Source organism: Hylaeus anthracinus, unplaced genomic scaffold (genome assembly GCF_026225885.1).
Source record: "Hylaeus anthracinus isolate JK02 unplaced genomic scaffold, UHH_iyHylAnth1.0_haploid 4, whole genome shotgun sequence".
Taxonomy (NCBI): domain Eukaryota; kingdom Metazoa; phylum Arthropoda; class Insecta; order Hymenoptera; family Colletidae; genus Hylaeus; species Hylaeus anthracinus.
Window position 1 is genome coordinate 1,355,552 of NW_026535289.1, and position 25,705 is coordinate 1,381,256.

Here is a 25,705-nt window from a genome sequence, read left to right on the forward strand (position 1 = left end):
AATATTTCTTCCATTGGCATGGGAAAATAGAAATTGTCAAATTATGTCCAGTTTCTTATTGTTTACGTATAGATCGCACTTTTACGAAGAAAGCAAGCTTTTGTTGAAGAAAGTCCATGGATAAATACTGGAGTTAGGAACAATTGAGTAAAGGTACAAAAATTCCAATTTTACTCTGTTTTTGTATTTTTTTCCTGTTTATATAGGAAACATTTATTTAATTAATTTCGATTAGAGATAATTTCGGCCTTTACTTTGTCTTCTGTTATTCGTTGGGTTCGTTTCTCTGGTGAGAAACCAAATGTAGTCCCCCAACATTCTTTCATCCCAATATCCTTGATAGCGCTGCTCAATAGTTTTGATACCTTGGTGAAACCTTTCGCCGTGTTTGTCACTTACATCGCCAAGATTTTCCGGGAAAAAATCCAAGTGAGAATGTAAAAAATGAATTTTGAGCGACATATGTAAACTATTGAACCGATTGGAAAATAATGTGAAAACCAATTGTTGGAAATTCGATTACGTTTAAAATGGCGTCCCGCGCGACCCAATCGGACGTTTCTAACTCGAGATATGGCCTAAAATGTATATAATGGAAACCTATCCAAAGAGAAATGTTTTCTTGCGATTTTCGAGTTTAGTAGGCCAAAGTACATAAGAACAAAATTGTCGCATTGAATGTACATTTGGCTGTAAACTAGTGTAATTGAAATGCAATATTTTAAATCGGCACTACAAGGCTTAAAGTATTTTATTCTAAACATGTATTACCTTTAAGTCGACAATGTATAAAACTACTTAAGCGTTCGACATCTGAGGTTTAGCCGACGCGCAATGTGATTAGAATATTCTCTATGCTTGCATTTCGTAGTCACCTAGCGATGCGTTCCAGCCATTCAGTAGATACAGACTGCCGCGGTACGGCGAAGCAGAAGTAGAAGTAGACAAGAAGGAACTCGTGCGACTCGTTGAAAACCGGACACGAACTAAACACGTAACGTTCTGGTGAATGACAAATCGCGTCGGTCGACACTGACGAAAACGAGGACAACGAATGAAAGCGATCGGATAGCAGCAACCACTTGCAGTGGGGAGAAAGTCTCTAGATTTCGTGTAATCTTCGACGTGGAACACACGACGGGACCATTAGTCGTCTGCGATACCTCGAGACGCGACGTTGTTACAGTAGTTTACGCTTCGCGCAACCGCGAACCGGTGTGCAGTGCGTCTGTGTTCCTCCGTCGTGAGTTTGTGAGTGATTGTGAACCTCTGACCATCTGGATTTCGATTCGGTACAAGGTAAGCCATCAGAACCAGGGATTCACGATGCTGAATTAATTTTCTGAAGTATTGATCTTTACGAAGTTATCCATTCTTCTATACCCGTTCCTAAAATGAATCGAACTTTCTAGTCCACTTGGTGAACTCTTTTTGTTCTTTGTTGTGTTTAAATCGATCTGGTTTATCCTTTTGCGACGGAAATATTTATAATGGAGCTCGGTGTTTTTTTTTTTGTTGGACATGCTTGAAGAATTAGTGGATTTAATCGAGAATGAGTAGCTTTATTCGAAAGAGAATGTCTTTCAATTGTTGTTAGGAATGTCTGGTCTAGAAAAACATGCAATTTACAAAGCTGGTAGTTTTGTAATTGGCAATTATAAACGAATGTGAATCAATCATCGGACACATCTTAGTTTATCAGTCATCTGTTACATTAGTATTTATAAACGCACTATAATTGAATAAATGATTAACACTTATTAATTTAACATTACCTTTTTGATCAATATTTTTTCTTAATAATATTCCTTTTGAATATAAATATACAGGTTTAACTTAAACATTCATAGTATGTGTGACATATAATTAGCGAATACAAAAATGATTTTCCGAATTAATTTTCAAAAGATCTGTTTTGTAGGAAATGGATTGTTTAATGATTAGTTTACGTATAGTTTCGATCTAAAATGGATTCTAAAATCAATTTTTTCGAAAATGTAGTGGGTATTCCTTTCTTATTGGAATGTGAGATCGAATTTTGATTTATTTATTTATTAATTTCAATAATGAATGGATTCAAACTGAAAATGTTTATTTTTATGAAATTGTGTTTAGTGATCGTAATGTCAGAAAAATTGGGGTTCTCTTAAAGTGTTAAGGAGGAAACTGTGAAAATTTTCTAGGAATATGTTATAAACTTTAAAATTAAAATCTAGATTATATAATCACATAAGTATTTAAACGAACAAACTTGGCAAATGAATTATTCGAAAAAAGTTCTGTCTATTTATCATTATTGTTATTTGAAAGTTCGTGGATATTTATTCGAAGTACAACAATCATTCACGGAAAGCAAAAGTTCAAGAATTCAGTGACCTTTCATTCAGAGGCATTTTATCGCGCGTTTGTTGTCACAGGCATGTACAGTGCTGGATAAATGTATCATTGCAGCATACCTTTTACCATAGAAATGTTTCTAACTATGAAAAATATTTAATTACAGAGTTCCTTTTTCTATGTAATTTTATTTTATAACAGAAAACAATAATACAGAAATAATAGTAAGTATTTGTATTACTGTTTATAGACGCTGTGTACCCTTGGAGCTGTACGTGAATTCATTATAATCAATTCTATTATTTATATTATTTTCAATGCTACCTATTGCCAAATTAATTTTCTAAGAACACTACTCTTTTCTAAGGAAATTTCTAGTTTTACTTTTAACATTTATATTAATTTCCACTAACTATCGAAAAATTAAAAATGATCAGAAAGACTATATAGTTTTTTAATGTTGTTGTAGTTCAAGTATTTTAATTTATTCTAAATTTATAAATTTCTAAATTTAAAACAATTTATTCTAAAGACTATGATACTATGAACTGATGCTTTCGTTCGATATTATACAGGGTGAAAATTCTACAACAAATTTCCAACAAAAAGTTACTCTTAGACATTTTCTTTGTGTCGCCTTATTCTCGAGTATTTTCACTTTTAATTTTTCTTATGAGTTTTCCACTTGCCGCTCTTTAAATAGCCATAACTCCACCAAATTACATTGCAAATTTAAAACTAAGTATATCATTCGAAAGAGTGTTAAATTTCCCAATTTCTTGATGCAAAACTAAAATTTATTACGAAAATTGAATACGTGAAAAATTAGGTCAAACTTTACATTGTGAAAATTTCAAAAAATTTGACTTTTTCTCTATCCGTTTTTCGGTTTCAAAGACATAGTTGTTTGGCGGGCACTCTTCGGTAAAAACTTCCTCGAAGTATCAGCTTTTGAACTGTATTGTCAAAAAAAATTATGCGGTAGTATTTTAGGGAGAAAATGACGTTTAAATGCAGAAAAGCGTTCAAAATGCCCGCCTCTTAAATCAAAACTCATCTGTTCTCCTGCGTCGAAAACATCGATTTTTTGCTGTGTTAAATCGATCATGTTCCAATCTCCATATTATTTATCGGTACACCGAGGTTGATTTTGATTAAACAGTCTCTAAAAATGAAAATTCTATGGATACATGTTCAAAAACAATTATTATTCACCTCGCACTCAGGCTCTACACACGGCTGGGAGAGGCTTGAGATGTCAAAAAATCGTTTTTTTCCTAATTGGGGAGGCTCATAAGTGTCACTAAAAAATACATCGAACCCGATGTCAAGATAATTTTAAAGTGACAAATCGATTTTTGTTGAAAACTATCGATTTTTAACTAAAAACCCACGCTTTTTTAGATTTAAACGTCATTTTTTCCCTCAAATACCACTGTAAAATTTGTTGTTACTATGTCATTGAAAAGGTGAGACTTCGAGGAAGTTTTTCTCGAACAGTGCCCACCAAACAAGTATGTCTTTGAAACCGAAAAACGGATAGAGAAGAAGTCAAATTTTTTAAAATTTTCACAATGTAAAGTTTGACCTAATTTTTCACTTGTTAAATCTACGTAATAAATTTTAGTTTGGCATCAGGGAGATGGCAAATTTAATGCTCTTTTGAATGGTATTTTTAGTTTTAAGTTTGCATTGTAATTTGGTGGAATTATACCCGTTTAAAGAGTGTCAAGTCGAAAACGCAGAAAAAATATTAAAAGTGAAAATACTCGAGAATAAGGCGACACAAAGAAAATGTCTAAGAGTAACTTTTTATTGGAAATTTGTTGTAGAATTGTCACCCCGCGTATGTCTGGACTTATACGTAGACACTCTGTATAGGAGACTTGTAAACACTATTCTTAAACAGAATTTAGATTTTGTGTCTAAATAATAATTTAAAGATAAACGACTTTACGTTTATTAATATGATCTTTAAAATATCATATCTTACATTAAATAAAAATTTGAGTTCAAACTATACGAACAAATCAAAATGACAATTAAACCCTTCCCGTACCACTTAACTCGACGAAACTATGGTCGGAAACTTATGGTTATGTTTGGCCCGACTATTTGTTTATGAGCCTGGCTCGTAATATTTGGATCATGTTTGGGCCAAAGTCTTCATCGCGAATCAGACTCGTCAAAGTACGGGAAGCGGTTAACAATCAAATTATATTTTTTTTTTTTCTTGTTCCATTGTATGTATGACGATGTGTATTAACAAAGCAATCCAGATTTATTTATGTTCTGTTTATCCATAAAAAGTATATCGCTTATTTTGTGCATATATATTACGTGAATAATAAATTATTTTTAATTTAACATTATAGAATGAAGTAATATTTTGAGTTAGTTGTTCAATCGAATAAATATCTGAAATTAATCACAATATTGTGTTTTTATGCATCATCCATTATTCGAATTAAAATTTCATTTTTAACCTTGTAATATCAAACTGTAATTAGAATGGAATGCGTTGGTCCATTATCTTTTCACAACTCGTGTGGTTTCAATGACTATTTTTGTCTCGGATGATTAGACTTATAATAAGAATGCTGATAGTGTCCGTAATTACTGCAGTATGTATTTGATGAGTCATTGTTGTGATAATTATTGTTACCATTATAATACGTTTGATAAGATAGTAATTTCGTTCATCGTTTAGAAGCGCACAAACGTAAAGGTTAGAAATGATTAATATATAGATTTATTTTAATTTTGATTTTTTTTATTCTGAGTTATCATTAAGAATAAAAAATGCTGATTACGATCAATTTAGATATTTATATATTTTTTCTTTTGAATTAATTTTATTCGTTTGAATAATTGCCTATCAATAGTATTTGTATATTGATCTCTATTTAATATTCAATTTTATTGATATTATTAACTCTTTAACCTATAACAAACGTGTGAGACTCGTGGTATAAAATTTGAATCGAACATGAAAAGCACGAGTCAGAAGCCCGTCATATGAAAGTACGCAACGAATTTTATACCTGATTATGGCACGCACGATCCTACAGTAAATCATAGGCCAAAGTGTTAAAGCAGCTCTGTAGAGCGGCCACTGCGGAATACTCATGTAAAAAACGACATCGCTACTGACTTTTACAACTTTGTTAATTTAAAATATTTTTAAATACAAAAATTGCGACACATGCACTAATGTTCAAATAGAATGTTCTTTCGGGAAAAATTAAAACTCATTACCCGAAAATGTATTGTTTGTCCAAAAAAATATTGGTAGACATGCACCTTTTTCGTACCCATCCTAGGTAGGCTTTTCCCTATAATGAAGCTTAGTGAGTGACATTCGAGTGTAAAGGGTTAAATGCATCACATAGGACAGTTTAACCATCGAAAACGCAATTAACCCTACAAGTCAAGGACATACCTGCACTTATATTCTTTTTTTTCTTTTTTAATATAAGGTGTGTGCTCCTTACATACATAAATAAATAAATAAAATAAAAGGAGAACTATTGTGAAGATTGCGCCTCGATCGGTCGGTGTAGCCAAGCAAGGTCGTATTGGAAATTACACCTTCGGGCTGTAATTACACATCACTCGACCGTGTTTACTGGCGTCTTTGTGCGAAGCCGCATTCAACGTTTCATCAACTACCGAGAGCTTTTCTTTCGTGGTGTTCAGAGTATATTCAACAGCGTGCATTCTTTACGCTCGGACACCACGGAACGAGGATACATCATTTCTCTGTTTTGCAATCAATCGTTTATGCTTCTGAAATAATTTTCTCGAGCCGCGTTCATCGAATGACAATCGTTGTTCATTCTTTTTTTTTTGTCTTTTGGCTGCGTAAACGCATTGCGCAACATTATCAGAGGACAGTTTCCCTGAATAATCCGAGAACCGAGTATAAATTGCACCGTGTCAGACAGCAATCTTCCAATTGCGTGGACATCCGATGGAGTATTCTTCCATACTCCATACTCCATAACTCGTTGAGAGATTTTGATTTAATTAACAAGTTTACGTTAGTTTGTTCAGTGATCTGAAGACTATGACAAAGTTAGGAATATTTAGTCAAAATTGAAGACTAAAATTATGACCGATCATTAGTCGGAATAAATTAGTCGTTAAAAAGTCATTTTCGCAAGTTATCGCAATTGACAAGTAATTTCTGAGAAAATTACTTTTATTAGTCACAATTATACGTATATTAATTGTTAGTTATGATTACCGAGTAATCGTTAGTCATTAAGAATGTTAATCTTTTAGGAAACAATATTACATCTTTCATGCCATCGACTTCGACAACGACAGTAAAACGATCAATCATTTTGTGTTGGTCGTTTGATATCGTTTATATTTAATTGACACATTTTTCTCGTCGAATAAGTTCCGTAGAAGATATCGATGCAACGTGTTCATACGAGATTGTTTGGACCTTAACACTGCATTACTGATAAAGTAAAAACTGCTTATAGCATTCTAAGTCTTTTCTTATCTATGTACCCACAATATAGGAGAGATGTTTTCCTAATACTCACGAGTTATCTAAACTGTACTTCACCAATTTTTCTCGTTATTACAGAACATAAAGCACAAATTTGTGATAACTATTGGGTTGTCTGGAAAGTTCTTGTCGATTTTTGATACGTGGTACAGGTCTGAATATATCAGAATAGTTAAAAACAAATAACATACAGTGGGTGTAGAAAGTATTCGTACACCGGTCAATTTCCAAAAAAGCTATGAAAAATTGTAATTTATTAACTTATTTTTTATAAACAATGACATTCTACATATTATCGGAAATCTCTGGAATACATAGATTACAAAAAAAGTAGCTATTTATGTACGTTACGAAATTAACAAGAAAAAAACAATTAATCGATAGAAATATTGAAGCAATAAGTATTTGCACAACTGTTTCGTTTTTAAAACTCCATTAAAAAAAAAAGAAATTTACATTAATTTAAATGTATATAATACTTCCTTCGTAGGGATTTCCTTTTGATGTTATAATTATGGCAACTCGTCTAAAGCATTAAAATAACTAAATTATTAGTTATTCGAATAGGGATCTTCTTCAGTTCCACTATTAGAGCCATTTTTAAAAGTACTTTATTAGAAATTTGATGTTTTTTAATTCGTACAGAGCAATAAACTAATGTCTTTACGTTACAAACACTACTGTAAATGGTTCGTCATAAGAATCGTAAAAATACTGATTGCTTCTATACTTTTTCCCACTTTTCACATTTTCTTTGTTAATTTTACAAATTACATTAACTAGTAAATGTTGTTTGGATTATATCTATCTTAGAGACTTCCGAGAATATGTAAAATATCATTAATTACAAAAAAGAAGTTAGGAAACTACAATTTCACACAAAATCTTTTTGGGAAATTGATCGATGTACGAATACATTCTACACCCACTGTATTATCTATTAAAAGGTAAGAAGGTTGTGGAACAAAATGGTACTTATGTAATTCGATAAATATATATCAAAATTCCAATGTGCCTTTGAATTTTGTTTAAATATTGCCGCGAACTTTCTAGACAACCCGAAACCTGAAATCACTAACTTAAAATGCTTCTTGTTATTGAAACCTCCCTTCTCATTTTCTTTAATTATGATACGGTTTTGCAAACTTTTTTGAATTTTGAATTATCAAACTTTGTAATTCGAGATGTACACAGTTTCTATGACACTGGCGAATGCTGGTTGGATCCATCGAGAAAAGAATTCACGAAACATTAATATTACAACAAAATTATATTCCTCGCCGTTCTTTACGCTTTTATATGCGCCTTTTGCAGTCGAAAGGTTAAGTAGATATGATTACACTGTTGTGAAGTTCAAATATGTACAAAAACATGTATGTATCATATTTTAACTTTTTAATGTTTACATTTTCTGTTATGGGATAATGACCACCTTTTTTTTAGGGAAAAAAAATCATAAAATCTTATTATCAGACTAGTTGTGCCCCGTGGTTTCACCCGCGTAGAATACTATTTATTGTATGTGATTCGCGTTCGACTGACTGTTCAGCCGCGTTCCTTCGTGAATCAGTAGATGACTGTCGTTTCTTTTCCATAACTCAGATGTTTCAATCGATATTTCTATTGTGAGTATAACAATGATACAACTTTTGAAATTTCAAATTGGAAACGTATTTTTATAAAAATAAACCATAGGCCATGTTACTCAGAGATAGTGTAGCTTCATATTACTGAAGAAATGTTTAAAATCGGTTCGGTAGTTCCGGAGATTAGCCGAAACAAACAGACAGACAAACACTTCAATTTTATTTATATAGATAAATTGCGAATGTTTAATTGTTTACCCATTCATGACAACTCAAAATATAGCAAAATACACGAGAATGTGCATAAATGCAAAAATATATAAAATATATCAACAATATGCACGTCATACCGTTTAGAAAATAAAATATACTTTCATTAAAGTTTCAATTCTTTTTCACTATCTGTGAATATAATAATTTGCGTTAAAATCCACAATCTACTCATTATTTTCAGATATTCACATACGTTAAGTCAATTAACGGAAAGAAGGAAGTACTCCCTAACAAGTTTGTATTTTATTTTACAGGTTCTCAGCGTACAACATCGTCTTGTACCGAGTCTAAGGACAGGCTCATCATCAGGAGGAAGCGCGTGGCTCCTCACATTTCTGGATACGTCAGTGATCACACCGCGTTGGAAATCCCATTGATTCCTTCGTTTGCATCCGTGCTCGTTCACGTTGCACGTTCCCTGCTCGCTTTGTCACGTGGTCGAGAGAGTCGAGCTGTTAGAAACGACGATTGTCTCTGGCAAATTGCAGAAATCCTGGCTGGTGAACGGTGTAACCAAAGCACGAGAAACGTCGTGGCGTGATAGTATCATCGTCTAGCACGATGGCTTGCGAATTGTTTAAGGTGAGTTGCATAGCTTTTTAATCGCTCGCCGATTACGATTTAAAGATCGCAAATTAAATTCGCAATATAATCGATGGCCTGTGAATTGTTTCATAATTACCGGATACGTCTCGGCACGATTTTCTTGAGGTAACGAGATATTAGAGTGCTAATGTATCAAGGTGAGGTAGCTTAATAATTCCGTAATTATAGCAACGTGGCTGTTACGCGAGGATCTTGAATAACGATGCTGTCTATAATTTGTATGATACGGTATAAAGGATTGGATAACTGTTTCTTCCCTCGGGCTGGATTGGAAATAAAAATATAAGTAAAAAAGTAATAAGTAATATATGTTTTAATTCATCATAACGGAATCTTTTTCAAAAAATACAAGGTGTTCCAAAAATGTTGTAACACCTTGAAAGGGGTGGTTCAGGAGGTGATTTGAAACAAGTTTTTCCTTAGCGAAAATGTTGTCCGAGGCTTCGTTGAGGAGATATTAACGGAAAACGTCGACCAATCAGAGCGCACGTATGCCGTTGGAGCGGCCGTGGTAGCGAAGGCTACGCACTAAGCGGTCACGCTTGCATGTGAACAAGTGACACGATATGCATGGAACTTCCAAGGACATTGACGCAGCCGCTTAGCACGTAGCCTTCGCTACCACGGCCGCTCCAACGGTATACGGGCGCTCTGATTGATCGACGTTTTCCGTTAATATCTCCTCAACGAAGCCTCGAACAACATTTTCGCTAAGGAAAAACTTGTTTCAAATCACCTCCCGAACCACCCCTTTCAAGGTGTTACAACATTTTTGGGACACCCTGTATAGAAGTATCGAGAATTCATTTGATTAAGTACTAGAAGTTAAATGTTAATATTGAAAAATTGTTCGCGGGCCACATACAGTGGGTGTAGAATGTATTCGTACACCGATCAATTTCTCAACAAGTTTTGTCTGAAATTGTACTTTCTTAACTTCTTTTTTTATAACCAATGATATTTTACATATTCTTGGAAATTTCTAAAATAGATATAGTCCAAACAACATTTACTAATTAATATAATTTGTGAAATTAACAAAAAAATGCGAAAAGTGGGTAAAAGTATAGAAGCAATAAATATTTATACGATTTTTATGACGAACCATTTACAGTAGAGTTTGTAACGTAAACACATTAGTTTATTGCTCCGTACGAACTAGAAAACATCAAATTTCCAGTAAATAGGGAAATGGAAGAAAATTTCATCCGAAATAATGTCAACATTTAGTTAATTTAAATTTCGTTACTTTATATAAATAACTAATCTTTTTGTACTTTGTCTATTCTAGAGATTTCTAAGAGTATGTAGAATATCATTGATAATAAAAAATAAGTTAATAAATTACAATTTCATGTAGTTTCTTAGAAAATGATCGGTGCACGAATACTTTCTACACCAACTGTAAATTCATTGCGCCGGCTGTATGTTGGCCATGTTTGGTCTAGACGGTCAAAGTCAAGATCATTCTTCAGAATTTTTATTTCCGAGACTATTTATTTCTTCGAAATGGAGGTATGCACACTATGAAGTACATATACTTAGTTATATATTTTATTTGTTTTTAATTAAATAACTTTAAAATTGAGGGAGGAAACGAAAAACAAGATTTACTTAAAAATTAAATTATACATATTTGTTTACGTTTATAATGACAATTTCCACGTGATAAAACATTTAAAAAGCTAAGAAACACAACGTTCATGTTTGCGCAAACACCCCTCAGAAGAATCATTGTACACACAGAACAATTTTAATTGTTATTTGAAGTGAATCAGAAAACAAATTAAATTTTATTTATTTTCTCTAGTCAAGTTTTTCAAGGACTGTAAATCCTTAGATTTCCAAGCACGCAATTGTATGATAAACTCCTACGTTGAGGTAAACTCGACACGATAGGACTGACTTCAAAGAAACACGACGTTGAGTCAGACTCGACTCAGGACTTCAAATGGTTAATCTCATATTTGGTCGAACGAAGAATTATACAGAATTATTCTCGATACACGATACCCAAGGTTATCCCTGAACGTGATATTCCTTGTGCGGTTCACGCGTCTTGAAGCTGTTGGCAAGAGCAAGCCTGTTATATTTCAGATGTTGGCCTCCGAGACGAACCCGACTGTACTTAACGACAACGAACGATATTAATAATGGTCATTACTGTGGTACTTTAATTGTCGTCCCTAGACGACTCGACGCGTACAGCCGGCTCGCTTAATTACTGCAGCACAATCTTGCAGTAACTGGCGTTTCCAATTTCGCGTACATCGCCGTTGCGAATTCATCGTGTCCGCTTAATTCATTCCGATTGGCGTGTAGAAAGTTGACGAGATCTCTGACGACTTTCGTGTCGCTGCCCCGCGGTGCGCCATTTCATGAAGTTTCACTTAATTCTGGAATCATCATGTGCCTCGTGAAGCTAGAACTTCAATACCTAGAACTTCAATACTTTCGATATTTGAAAAATATCGAATGATGGATGAATACTTCTTAATTTACTTTTATTACTTCTAGGAAAGGAATTCTCGAACTCTTAAATTTTCAAATATTTTCCCGATTATTTTAGCTTACCTCTTTGAAGGATTATGTCACTTTTGCAGCGTCAAAGTTGAGGGTACTTTTCACCATTTTTTTATAACAGTACTGTACGTTTAATTGAAATGAATTTTCGTTCCAAAAATAAATTACACAATAAGCTTTTGAAAAGTATTTTTTTTGTGTCAGATATCATGGAAATTGGATTAACGATATTTGATTTATCACTGACGCCAGCATGCCAGCGTTTCGAGAGAAACGCGTTTAATGTTTGGCGCATCACCCGCATACAGACAATCATTTTAAGCGACACATTTTGGTCACTAGCGCGACTTTTTTGATGGGACACGTTTTATATTACTTTTGAGAATTCAAACTATTCGATGAAAAAAGCGATTTCGATTTTATTTCGCCGCAAAGGTTCCTATATCTATCAATTACTATACACTGAAAATTCTACTGTATCTTTACTCGTTTCTCTCTATTGTACTGATTTCATGACTTCTCGATGGGTCGTGTTCAGAGCTGAGCAAATATTATTCTGAATGAAGAATAAAAGTGCTACGTTTACTCGTCAGAATAAAAACAAATGAATTTTCCAGCCACTATCCTCTCACAGGCAGTTCAAGCTTCGCGACGATATTTTATATTGGTCAAGGAAGATAAATTAAAATGTTGAAATTTTTGTTGCTAGAAGATAACATTTTTTTTTTTTTATTTGTAGATCATGTTCCTACAATCTTTCCGGAAAAGTAGGAAACACCCTGTATAGTATCTCTCATAACCAATAACTATTTTAATGACGGTTAGCAACACTATCAATCTTCACTTATTAAAGTAAACGCCTTGCAGTTTTTCTGTAGAAAAAAAATTCGGCCCATAGAAGATTAAGTAAATTTTATACCAAATAAACAATAAAAGTTCCATACATCCAAAAGCAATTAAATCCTCCAGCCACTATCCTCTTCCAAGTAACACGACTCGTTTATCTCAAGAAGAACCGCTGCCTGATTCATTTGTTTTCATCCTCGTGAATAAATCTGAAATTTCTATCTCTCGTTCGATATAAAATTTACTCAACTCTGAACGTTCCCAATAGTTTGCGAATGCACTGATCTCTACGGTATCAGTTGCTGTCGGTGCGCATGAAATTTGTACGGTTTTAGTCGCGGTTTTACTCGTTGAGCGCGGTGTCGGACAACTTTGCGTGAATTAATCACCGCACCCCTGTTCTGGCTGCTGTCAGACTTTCAGTGAATTGACACGAGAATCGTTCCGATTAATTCGCAACGAGCTGTTATGGATTCTCGGGTAGCCTAACTGCACGTCAACTCGAACGGTCAGAGGATACGATAAATCGTGCACGTGAATTCGCGGTTCATCGTTTATTCGTATTTTTCTGTCGTCTTTCCCTTTGTTGTTACATATACACTCCCAAACAAAAAGATAGCACATCTGTGCTATCTTTAATATCTTGTGTTAAGATTATGCTAGCGTGGAAACTCTGAGTTATATGTAAAATGTACCTTCTACGAATATGTAAACATAACATAGATTGACTTAACTTCAATGAGTTCCCTTAGTTCGAAAAGAAATACATAATCCGACGCAGACAAAATGATAGCACCCTTGAATTAGGTGTACATATTCTTCAGTGTTCCGTGAATTTTCATGGAGTTATTACATTCAATTTCTAGAGCTTTGTTATATCGCTATCCTCGTAATGGGTCGTGACAAAAAGTTTAGTGAAAGTGACATTAGTGTAATATTAGCTCTGCGGAAACAAAAGTTACCCATTACTCAAATTGCAAAAGAAAGTAGTCGCACTTGAAGAGTTATTGCATAATTTGCCGGAATATACAAGTGCATATGGAAAAAATAAAAGTACAGGAAGACCAGCAGCATTATCTAAACGCGATACACGAGCAATAATAATTGCGAGAGAGATCGCTAAGAAAGCTGGCGTAGAAACAAATATGCAAAATGTTCGTCATGAAGACTCCAGACTAGGCATTATAAATTGGACTAGATTAATGGCGAAACCATCACTAAACGCAAAACATAAGGAGACACTGTTGTTATTTGCAAATGCGCATGTACTTTGGAAGAAGACTTGGAGAAAAGTCATCCTTACGGATGCGAAACGGTTCACCCTTGATGACCCAGACGGATGTACGTATTATTATTACGATGTTCGTAAACAACCATTAACAAAAATTACACAAATCAAAATTAAACAACTATATATGTAATTCTTTACCTTAAAGGATGGTGGAAATTATAGAAAGTAAAGAGGGTTCTATGCATTATTAGGAAAATATAGTTTTGTATATATATTATTATGAGAAATATGTATACTTTTGTTGTGGTAGTGGTGTCATATGAAATAGCACAGGTGTGCTATCTTTTTGTCTGGGAGTGTATAATCGCGAATCCTTCGCTACGTGGCCACATGGCATCGCTGCTTGTGCACTCGTTCTTGCGGTTAGTGGCGTACATAGATAATAAAAAATAATTTTCCTCGACACGACAATTGCACAACGGTGCGATGCCGCGAGTGTACCCATATGCACGAACGAGTTGAAAAAGGCAGCAATTATGAACGCTGTTGTTTATGTTGAGGTAGACCTTCACTATTGGTCTGAGATTCGTGAGCTCAAGGTGAAAGAATCTTCTATGTCTATCATACACGAAATTAGATACGGAAGGAATTAGATTTCATTAGATTTCACGGTAACGTGTGTTCCGTTAACAGAAAGTGATTTCACAATGTATAATAAACGTGATTATTAACAAAAATTAGTCACGTGTAATCTGTTGTTACCATCAAATTCTTGAGATAGCAGTTTGATACAAGTTTGATGATGTATTACACAAAGCACAAAAAGATCGATTAGATTGATGAAGATAGTCATCAATTTGTCGTCCATCATTTGTTGTTATCATTCGTTACAGTTGTCCATTTCTACCTACTTACTTAAATTTATTTAAGAAGCACCATTAACTCTTTGAATGAGGGACGATTTTTATTGTAAATTCTAAGGAGCGCAACACTTGATTGGTCGAATCTAAAATAAATATCACCTTATAGAGATTGAAAAGACGCAACTTTTTTATATTCACAGTTTATCCATCAGACGTTTACTTTTAAAAATAAAAATTGAATACTTAAAACTTCTTTCTTCGTTTGACACTTTTTAACAATGAAAATGAAAACCATCGTTAGTTGACAATTACTCATTTGCAATTAAATATTAATAGACAGTAATGGATTTTCAATTTTTTGATAGATTAATAAGCATCAGTATATCTTACTACGCACCTATACGAAATTTAAAATAATTTCAATGACATTCGAACAAATTACAGCAATTTATATTATATAATGTAATTGAATTTCGGGAAAGAGGACTTTCAAGTTTCAATTTTTATTTTTAAAACTAAATGTCGTCCTAGAATAAATTGTACGTTGTAGTTCAAGGACAGTTGAAGTGCCAAACTGGCACTTCGGAGCCAAAGACTTATCTCTAGGTCCTAGGACCACTGGACTGTGTTCTGTCCTAAGCTAGTCTAACCAGACACCAGACACTCATTGACCTCAATAGTCCTCTTTTCGTTATTCACTTCATCGAGGCCTTATACTTGAAAGCTCATTTAACTCTAGTCTTCTACATGGTTGATACTAAGCCAGATTCTAAGATACTTTGACATTTCGCGAACATTGCAACTAGCTTCTTCAGAGGTTAAATGACGCATTGATTGACCTCAGAAGTACCTAGCTGCACTGCTCGTGAAACTTCGGAGTATTTTATCCAAAGAACACGGATTATATCAAAAAATTTATAGACTTTGCACACGCACAAGGATTGGAGAGATTGAAAATAAAGTGACAAGATATCTCACGACTAACTTATCGCGAACCGGCACCATACTTAATGATTTCCCGCGACAGGATATCCTTTCTTACACTTACACTTTACACTTTACATTTTTGCACTTTACACTTTACACTTTACACTTTTTATATCTAAAGATCTTATTACAAGTTCGCAGCCATTAGCTCGGTATTACTCGCGACGAAAGATTGTTCGTCACGAATAATACGGATTACCAGATCTCACCACGTGGAGGTTGCTGCGACTGGAGACCCGGAGATAGAAGGAATCAAAGTTCCTTCGATCTCCCTCTAGATAGAGTATACATACATAGATGCATACTCTACATCGACTCTACAGTCGACGAGCTTAGTACTAAGTACAAAACGATGAAAATCAAAGGAAAAGAAAATTCCCTTCGATTTTCAAAGTCTAAGTCTTGAGATCGCGACGCGACGCGACCATGAAACTGAACTTACAGAGTCAGTCCCGTTTCCTCTTGTTGGATTTGGACTCGAGAGGAAGACGACCGACGCCGACATGAAGTAATAGTAACAAAAGTGAAGAACGGAGTTGTGAGTCCAATATGGACTTACGAACAAACAAAAGAATTGAACAAATGATTAATAATTATTTGTCAGAGGAGACACTCGTACACGCATGCCTTGAAACTAACCAAACCAAACTAAGATACAACCAATACCAAGCTACGATAACTAAGGGAAACTACAAATAGGAGAGACGTGGGACGCGGACGCGTGATCACGAGATCCATACCGACCGAAAGATCGTCGAGGAATGAACTCCCACTCCTCATATATCTGTCTCGGTCGACGGTCGCGACTCGTTTGTGCGTCTCAAAGTAGAAAAGGGGAAGGACGAACAAGAATCGAAAAAATAATTTGTGAAACATTAATATCACAGCAAAATCATATTCCCTATCATTGTTTCCCTATTATTGTCAGAAATTAATATTCAATAGATATCAAAATATTGACAAATTTCTCACGATTAATGTCTCGTATGAATTCTTACTCTAAACCGTAATTGTTATTAATGTTTAATCGAACACTGAAAAATACTGTATGTATCACAAATGTTTCATTATGTCGGAGATATTAAGTTTTAACTGTTCTAATCAATAGATACTAAAATATAGAAAAATATTTCACGATTACTTTTTCTCAACTTTTCATGTTCAGAAATATTACTTTCTCGAAAAACATTGGTATAGTAATCTGAAACTTTAAAATGCATTAAATATGTATATCTCCGAATTAATTGACTATTTGCAATGCATATAGTAACATTCAGTCTTCGATTAAATATTAATAAGAATCACGGCTCAGAATAAGTATTCATCGAACACAGTAATCGTGAGAAATTTTTCTATATCGTTATATCTTTTATAAATTTCGGCTATTCGAAAATAAAAAGATTTTCAATCTTAAAACCTCAGTTAGTACCAACGATGAAGAATCAGGTCGTGAAGCCTCAAATATCTTACTCCAGTTTTCTGCGTTGCAAGTACATTGTTGCACTGGTGAAACTTCGAAGTATCTTATTCAACCGGCATGAGTTACAGCCAAAAACCTCAGTTAGTACCAACCATGAAGAACCAGGTCGTGAAAGCCTCAAATATTTTACTCCAGTTTTCTGCATTGCAAATGCTTTTATTCTCAGAATTCTTCTTACCGATGAAACTTGACCCATTACTAATGGCCATCCTGGATCAAGACGAACGTTGTCTGCCGAAAACAACGGGTGTAATCTCCTGACGTTATTAATTATAGCTTCTCCAATAAGAGAAATCCAGAAATAAATATTCCTATAACACATGAGATTAGAGTTGAATGGAAGCTTTAAGTATACTATTCTCGATGAATTGGAAGAGAGCGCTAGATTTCCAAGGGTTTCCAGGCTTTAGTAGAAGGTAGAACATCGATTATTGGTCCCCGGACCTAGGTGGTTATAGCCATTGGCAGTCTCAAGTACTCGTAAGCTCATCGTGCTCGAAATATACATAGAATACACGTGCACGGAAGAATCTTCCACGCATTGGGTATACACAGAGCGATATATTCTCTCGCTATACAATAACCCCGTGTTTGATAGATCTCTATCGTAGCATAAGAGCCCATTGGGTCCATTCCAGCTTCAGTTCACAAGCACACACAGCCGTGTCCGCTTCGGAACCTTGCGTCGGCCCGGTGGGATCATATGCTCACGTGTGCACGTTGAACGCAAACAGGCGATAATCGATCACCCGATCGACCGATCGTCCGCCAAGGGTTGAAACAATAACGTCCAAGGATAAGCCCTATTACGATTCATCCAGTCTCAGGACTTTTCGATCGCACCTCGCAGTGCCTTACAAAAAACCAGCACACCGAAAATGGTACTAGTTAGGACGATCCAGAGGACGATGTCGATTGCATAAATTGTCTGTGTCTCTGTGTCCTGGCGTAGCTCAAACGATGGCCGATTCACGCGGCTTCAAGCCAATAAACCAGTTGTGGCAGAGCGCGGCAGTGTCGACGGATCCGGATTCAGAGTGCCTCTACGAGGAAATCGCGGGCCTTTCGGGGTCTCAGGATACGGAGCCAGGGCCGGCTGGTGCCGCCGTCGAGGAGGAGGAGGAGGAGGAGGAGGAGGAGGAAGAGGAAGAAGAAGAGGAGGAGGTGGAGAGGCTCGATTTTGGTGCACAGGTCGGCGGTAGCAGCTGGTGGAGACATAGCAAAGGTAGCGACAAGTGCGCAATCAACGCGGCCGTCGTTCACGGACGCAAAAGCAACAAAAGTGTCGGGACTAGTGCGCAATCGCACGGCAGATCGGCCGATCGGGCATCGAGCGGACGTCAGGAGATCATCAGGGTGGAGGAAGAGCAGTATGCCGCGCGCAGAAGCTACGTGGAGTCCGGTACAGGCGCCGTACTACCGCGTGCTACCGGCCTCAAGCTGACCAGGGGGCGTGCAACCAGCACCGTCGCCCGCTACTTGCACTCGGCCTCCACCAACTCAGATCACTATCACCATCATCATCACGGGCTGCACGGACAGTATCCAGTCGGCAGCACCGGTAGGCCGACCGGCAGGCGTTACCAGCATCATCACCCAAGCCGCGGCTCGTTCAGTAATGAGACGCAGGAAGAGGTACAGGAGGACGATGAAGCCACTCTACGGGAGATGCTTGTAAGGTAGGTTTCCGCGTACCCATAGATCCTACCTTAACGTTTTTCGTTTTCATTTTTTTTTTTTTTTTACTTACTTACTTTTTAATGTGAAAACACCTCCACGCGTTGGATGATTTCATTATCACGCGTTTTTTTAACCGACACGAGCTTCCCGGTTGCGAGTTCGGACTTGGAGCGACACCACCACAGAGGGGGAGAGTTTATGTTTCAAACACACGATACGTACGATAGATTTTGCCGAGGACGTTGTACACTCCCTGACGCTTACGTTACTCATGGTTGGAAGAGGCGAGATGACTTGGTAAGAATCTTAGCTAGGTGTGCAGTTCTCTGGGTTTTGCATTTGTTACGTCTTGATACGATGAATAGGAATAGGTAATTTGTAGGTAATTCATCTAAATTGATCACTCTTCTTGCCTGTACAATGTAAACAACAGAAGATTACTAAAGTATCGAAGAAATAGTGCGATATTCGAATACACTCACCGTCGAGAAAAAGGAAATTAAAAGAAAGTACAATGTATAAATTTTACTTTATATTTGGTGTGTCTCTTATCAGTTTTTATTGTTTAACCATGCCTTCTAGGAAAAGATTCGAGCAAAGTATGCTATAGTTCAGAAACAAGCCATCCTAATACATATATCAATGATGGTTCAATAATAAACAAATTCAGAATTGTGGAAGTATAGTCATCAACAATAAAATATTATTTAAAAACAATCCATGTAATTTTATCGATGGTTCGATCATCAAATTGTTCTCTATACACATACGTTTTTAGAATAATCAATTCTAGGCGTTCTCAATAATAAACAAATTCAGAATTGTTGAAGTATAGATATCAACAATAAAATATTATTTAAAACCAACCCATGTAATCTTATCGAACAGTTAAATATCGGATTGATCTAATTTTTTTATATTTATTATGTCCTGATCCAGAATAGTCCAACATTTCCACTTTATCTTAATTTTTATTTTGTAAACTATAATATATATATATATATAATGCTGCTTGTAATGACTATTATGAGCTAACTTATTACAATGAATTGTACTTTCACGGAGCAACCAATTATCCTTATTCCTGTGATGTAATACCTAACATTTATCGATTTATAGTAATATTGTAATTAAAAAGCAAAATTCTTAAGCTTCTTTTCTAAAGCTCTTTATAATGATTCTCGTAATCCCAGTGGGGAATCATGACGACACGGACTGAAGCCTTTTCACACCTGTGAAAGCTATACTATCCAATTATACAATATAATCTAGGAGATTATACCTTCTAACCAATTTCTCACCTCTGCAATAGAGCGATCTATTGTTTTGAATATTCTTTAACTCGAATAGCCAATACTTGTACGATTCCTTTCGACATTCTTCTCATTTCGTTCTTTCTAAATTTTGTACATGTGTTATTTTAGTTATTTTATATTCCTCTCATAAAATACAGACTGTGAATTCTATAAAATTCTTTAGGAGGTTCATTTGACTGGTGGGAGTATTCGAGTGTTCTGCGATCCGTTTCCAGTTGTTTAAATAAACAAGGTCTGAGTTTACTTCGATATTGTACCGAGAAATGTTTACTAAGTTGCATTTAGTTTTAATGAGATATCAAGTCTCCATAGGCTAAGAGTAATTAAGCGTCGGGGACTGTACGGCTGGCGTCGCCACCGACGTCTTTGAGAATTATCTGGATTGTTGGATGTACAGGATGTACCCATCCACCCGATAACTGACGATCGTTTTCGTTTTCACCGATTTCTCCGGATTTACCAGATACGTTTTTCTCTCGTCACGAAAGTCTCGTGGATTTCGCCATGTTTTCTTTCTTTTATTGCCCTCGACTCGCGATGCGTCGTACATTTCTTTCTTAGACAAAATGAACTCGAGATTACGCGCATATACTTACTGAGATCCGTTGGAAAAATATCGTTCGTCGATCATGAATCTTCGATCTTGGCGTTTCGTCAGTCTGATTCGAGGATTCATAGTAACTTTTAAAGTCTGATTTCATAGTTTAGCGCCTCCTCCTAGGATCCTGTATTAATATTCCGTAGTGATCTCTTTCTAGGTTATTGCATAGAAATCACATAATCTATTCTTTTTTCTTAAGCGATTAAAACGTAGAATTTACTTTAGCCTCCCTTGCGTTCGAAACGCTCCGATGTAGCTTTGATTAAAGTTTGAGATCTTACAATTTTCCACCTCTTTAAAGTTTTACTCGAATTAACTTAGTCTAGTGCCACGGCAGTACAGTAGAACAGCGTATTTAAGCTCTTAAGACTTGCATACCAATTAAGAGAACACTTCTCGCTCTCTATTATTCGCCTTCAAGTACCCGAATCGATAGCACTTACTTATCGATCATAAGCTCTCTCGTAGACAAGAATTACTATCCAACGAACCATTTCCACGAACATTGTTCTTTTTCAAATGTCCAAATTGTTTTTGCAATGTTCTCTAAACGCATCCAGGTAATTCCCGGCCTAAGTGGCGGTGCCGTCGTTCACTTTGTCATTTTTCAATGAAAGGAAAAGAAAAGTAAATGGAAAAAAAAAGAAAGAAAAGAATACAAGAAAAACAAAACAAACAAGACAGACAAGTTTTCCCTGCTTATCATTTTATATAGACTTTTTATGTATCAGAGAATGCAATGCAAGGCTTTGTGCCGTGCCATTTATCATATATACATAAATCACACTCGCTCTAGTCCTATTCTTGTACATACTTACACACCCTCGGTCATATACAGTAAATATCGAGACTTCTCGGTGATTTGTTTGTTAAAACGGTTTTTACATGAATTCTTTTTTTGGCTGCGGCGCTCGCAGGCTTACCACTTATTGCTCATTCCATTCGATGTCATGTCACGTTCTTTCGAAGTCACGTACACAAATAAACGCGCAATGACACACCATGCGCGATGTAACAGAGAATATCGACGAGACGGTGGAAAACGTATGGTCAAGCCGATGATTTCGTTTGTTGATTCGCACATCGAGCGTATACGCGTTCGCTGATCGTTGTCTGCACGTGTGAAACGCCACGACAGATTTCGCGTGCGATTGAACAGAGATCCCGCTTGATAACCGAGAGATATACGCAAGAATACACGAATATGTACGGCGAGTAATTATAATATCCAGACACTTAACACTTTTTAAATTGTCGTTTTATAACTTTGTCTGTACGATGAAAGATAAAGTAAGTGGAGAATATATTGCATTGAAATATTGATTATAGTAACAAAAGTGTATAGTTAATTTATTTTATTCGTAGTTTCTTATAAAGTGTGTGCTATACATATTTCTCGTTTGTCAAGCGTCAACCTCGTTTGTTGATAATAGCGGAGATAAAATATTATAATACAAGTATAAATATAGAAGATATAATCATTGAAACTTGTTATTAATCTTACTTTTGTTTAGTTATTATCTTCACTTGCTTCATTATTGTAAATATAATACAAACTATTCCACTCAAATGCTTGATTTTTATGGAATATTTTTTATAAAATATATCGGATAAGTCTCATATAAAACAATAGTTCATTTTAACGTTACTTTAATATTCGGATACTTGGATATTATGAGGTATGCACTATATATAGAGTAATTCCAGGCCCGGTTTGTTTGTAAACACAGCATTCAAGATATGCCTTACGTGACCAATTCTGTGTCGATACGCGATAGCAATTGCACATTGTTTACGAAGATGGGACGTTGAAGTAGAATCATTCAACCATTCAACTTGCGTTAGTTTATAATTTTTAGTAGGGAAAGTGCAAAATATATCGAGAAATTACTACTTCCCTATATAGTGATAAGCATAACACTTCCTCGAAACATACAGTGCGTGTAGAATGTATTCGTACACCGATCAATTTCCCAAAAAAGTTTTGTGTGAAATTGTAGTTTCTTAACTCCTTTTTTTATAATCAATGATATTCTACATATTCTCGGAAATCTCTAAGATAGATATAGTCCAAACAACATTTACTAGTTAATATAATTTGTGAAATTAACAAAAAAATGCGAAAAGTGGGTAAAAGTATAGAAGCAATAAATATTTATACGATTTTTATGACGAACCATTTGCAGTAGAGTTTGTAACGTAAACACATTAGTTTACTGCTCCGTACGAACTAGAAAACATCAAATTTCCAGTAAAGTACTTTTAAAAATGGCTCTAATAGAGGAATTGAAGAAGATCCCACTTCGAATAACTAATAATTTAATTAATTTAATGCTTCGAAGAGCAACTTACACTTGTACGAATACTTATTGCTTTTGTATTTCTATCGATTTATTGTTTTTTCTTGTTGATTTCTCACTTATACAAAATACCTAATCTTTTCGTACTGTATCTATTCTAGAGATTTCCAAGAATATGTAGAATATCATTGTTTATAAAAAAAAAGTTAATACATTACAATTCACATAGTTTTTTTGGAAATTTATCGGTGTACGAATACTTTCTACACCCACTGTAAAAGGAAATTCTAATCTTACAAAGAATATTGATATTCATGTTCAGAGGGTGAAAACTACTCTCGAATTTCTGAATGAAATACGTATGTAAATTTCTCGAGAGGTACTGGAGCTAGAAAAAAATGTTGAATATGAAAAAAGTTCGGTTTCTAACGAACAATAACATGGTTTGAATGTAAATTGTCTCAAGAACTGTGACTCATGGCTCAACGCTTATAACAAGTTTTTTTTAGTCGTCGAACAAAATGCTCGTCGTAATATTAAAACAGTGTTAATTAACAGAAACAAGAATATTAATTATGAATTTTAATAAGCGCTTGGACATTAAAGTAACGTCAAAACTGTATATAGTTTTGTTTGATGTTCAATTTGTAAAATTCTGACTTAATTAAATAAACTTTCGTAGAGGCTTAGGAATATTGTTCGTTACAAAACATTATTTTTCAAAACAAAATATGGTATCAGAATTAACATAAAAACAGCTCGAAACAGAACTTATTTAATTAAAAATTGTGTTTCGTTAAAGCAGAAAAGGTGTTCGACGAATTCCTAACAACTCTAGTTCACGAATGATTAATTACAAATTAGTAAGTTACAAAATAATTACAATTATAAAAGAAAAGAAGAAAATATTTACGTTGATTACATTATCGTTCATTATAGACAAAGTTACAAAACGATAAGCTAAAAATTGCAAATTATCCGAATCTGTATATTCTTCGGTATCGTCTTAATCGATACCCTCGTTGTTCGACGCGATGGTCGTTTGCGAGTTGTTTGTGTGCGCGTCTGCGTTATGTATCACTATCATGAGTATCATGCTGATTTTTGTCAATTATTTTGCCGACCAGTTCGTTCCTCATAAAAAAGTTGATGGGCCCATTCAAATTGCAAGCTCGCTTGTGGACGCGGGCGACTTAGAGGCAGGGGTGAGTAAGCTGGCGGCGCGTCGCATTGCGATGCGCGAGAGAAACAATTAAAAAAAAAAACAAAAAAAAAAAAAAAACGAATGAATTATGTCTCCGCACACGTGACGAACCCGTCCTTTAGAAGAATTGGACGTCACGTGACTAATTCGAGCGACTGAATACCATTTTATGACATGATTTTGACTGAACCACGACTGTGTTTCCAAACTAGGTAAAGTTTTACAGAGTGAGTGAGATAAGAGGCAGGGGCGGGGCGTCGTCGGCCTTTAAACCCCCCCGCCACACGTTACCCCTCCACCTTTGGTTGTGGACCCACTTGACAACAAGCTGTGCAATCGTTCAGAGTCAATTGATTGGATTTGGTGGATAATCCAACGTACGTACATATGTCGTGAACAAAGCAAAGAACAAATAGATCTGTGAGAATAAGACGAAATACTGAATCAAGAGGAGTGAGTGGGGAGGCATAGAGGCTACTGTAGTTTCGGAACACAGCCATGGTCTCCCTACCTCCCAGGTACATGGCAACATCATCGCTGCTCTTTCTTTCTCTATATATTTACTTATATCTATTTATTTTTTACGTTTGATCTCCACCTCTTCTCTCCACCGAATCATCACGTATCCCCGGTTTGTACGAGTTTCTTTCACCCCCTCGTTATCGTCCCCTCGCTCCCCTCTGGAGCGAGAAACCCTTTCGTTCACGATCATATACTTTCACTCTTCCTATTCTATTGTGAATCATGTGTTCATTCATTATTTCACTATTCACACCGTCACTCGTGCCTTGCGTGAATTTTCTCTCTCTCTCTCTCTCTCTCTCTCTCTCTCTCTCTCTCTCTCTTTATTTCATTGTTTTTCTGTCCCAACTTTTACTTCTCTTTCGTTTCGCCCCCAAACACCTACCCCTGATTATAAACGAACCACTTTTCTGCTTGGCTGTGCACATCGATCGATAAGTTTGCTAAACAAAAAAAAAATAAAAGAAATCTTCTTCGCGATTGTTGCATCATTGATCCATGCGTGTTACTTATTCACGTGTACACGGAACGTTCGGAGTAAACGAGCATCGAATATCATTCTTTTCTACTCACTTGCACAGTCCCGCATCGTGCTTTGTAGATCACGCTTCGCGTGTGCCGAAGATCTCGTGTTTATGCGGCTGGGAACGGGTTGGGTGGTACATTCGTGGTATACGTTAACGAAACCAGGACGAATGGGGCGATCATTCGATCCTCTGTAGCGTATGAAGCTCACGGGGCCTGTTAATGTTTCTTACAACGGGGACTTTTCATCTCTCACCTTCACAAACTTCCATCTAATGTGCACAGCTCTGACAATTATAT

General features: G+C 35.6%; 2 protein-coding genes across 4 annotated transcripts in view; one reads left to right on the plus strand and one right to left on the minus strand.

The window, feature by feature from the left end:
- Window positions 1-911, minus strand: part of LOC128895093 (methylosome protein 50-like) — a 47,751-nt gene extending 46,840 nt beyond the window's left edge. The window contains exon 1 of the mRNA XM_054157366.1: window positions 772-911. The gene's annotated coding sequence lies outside the window, so the exon portion shown is untranslated. The remainder of the gene's footprint in view (window positions 1-771) is intronic.
- The window catches only part of LOC128895098 (DBF4-type zinc finger-containing protein 2 homolog), a 58,637-nt gene extending 33,293 nt beyond the window's left edge, over window positions 1-25,344 (plus strand). The window contains exons 1-4 of one of the 3 annotated variants that reach the window (XM_054157373.1): window positions 1,159-1,299; window positions 8,976-9,303; window positions 18,210-18,936; window positions 24,326-25,344. In XM_054157373.1, coding sequence (XP_054013348.1) covers window positions 18,218-18,936; window positions 24,326-24,410 — 804 coding nt within the window. In that variant the 5' untranslated portion in view covers window positions 1,159-1,299; window positions 8,976-9,303; window positions 18,210-18,217 and the 3' untranslated portion in view covers window positions 24,411-25,344. Of the gene's footprint in view, window positions 1-1,158; window positions 1,300-8,975; window positions 9,304-18,209; window positions 18,937-24,325 lie in introns of those variants that run through there. The other 2 variants (XM_054157375.1, XM_054157374.1) reach the window with 2 other exon arrangements.
- The last annotated feature ends 361 nt before the right edge of the window (window positions 25,345-25,705 follow it).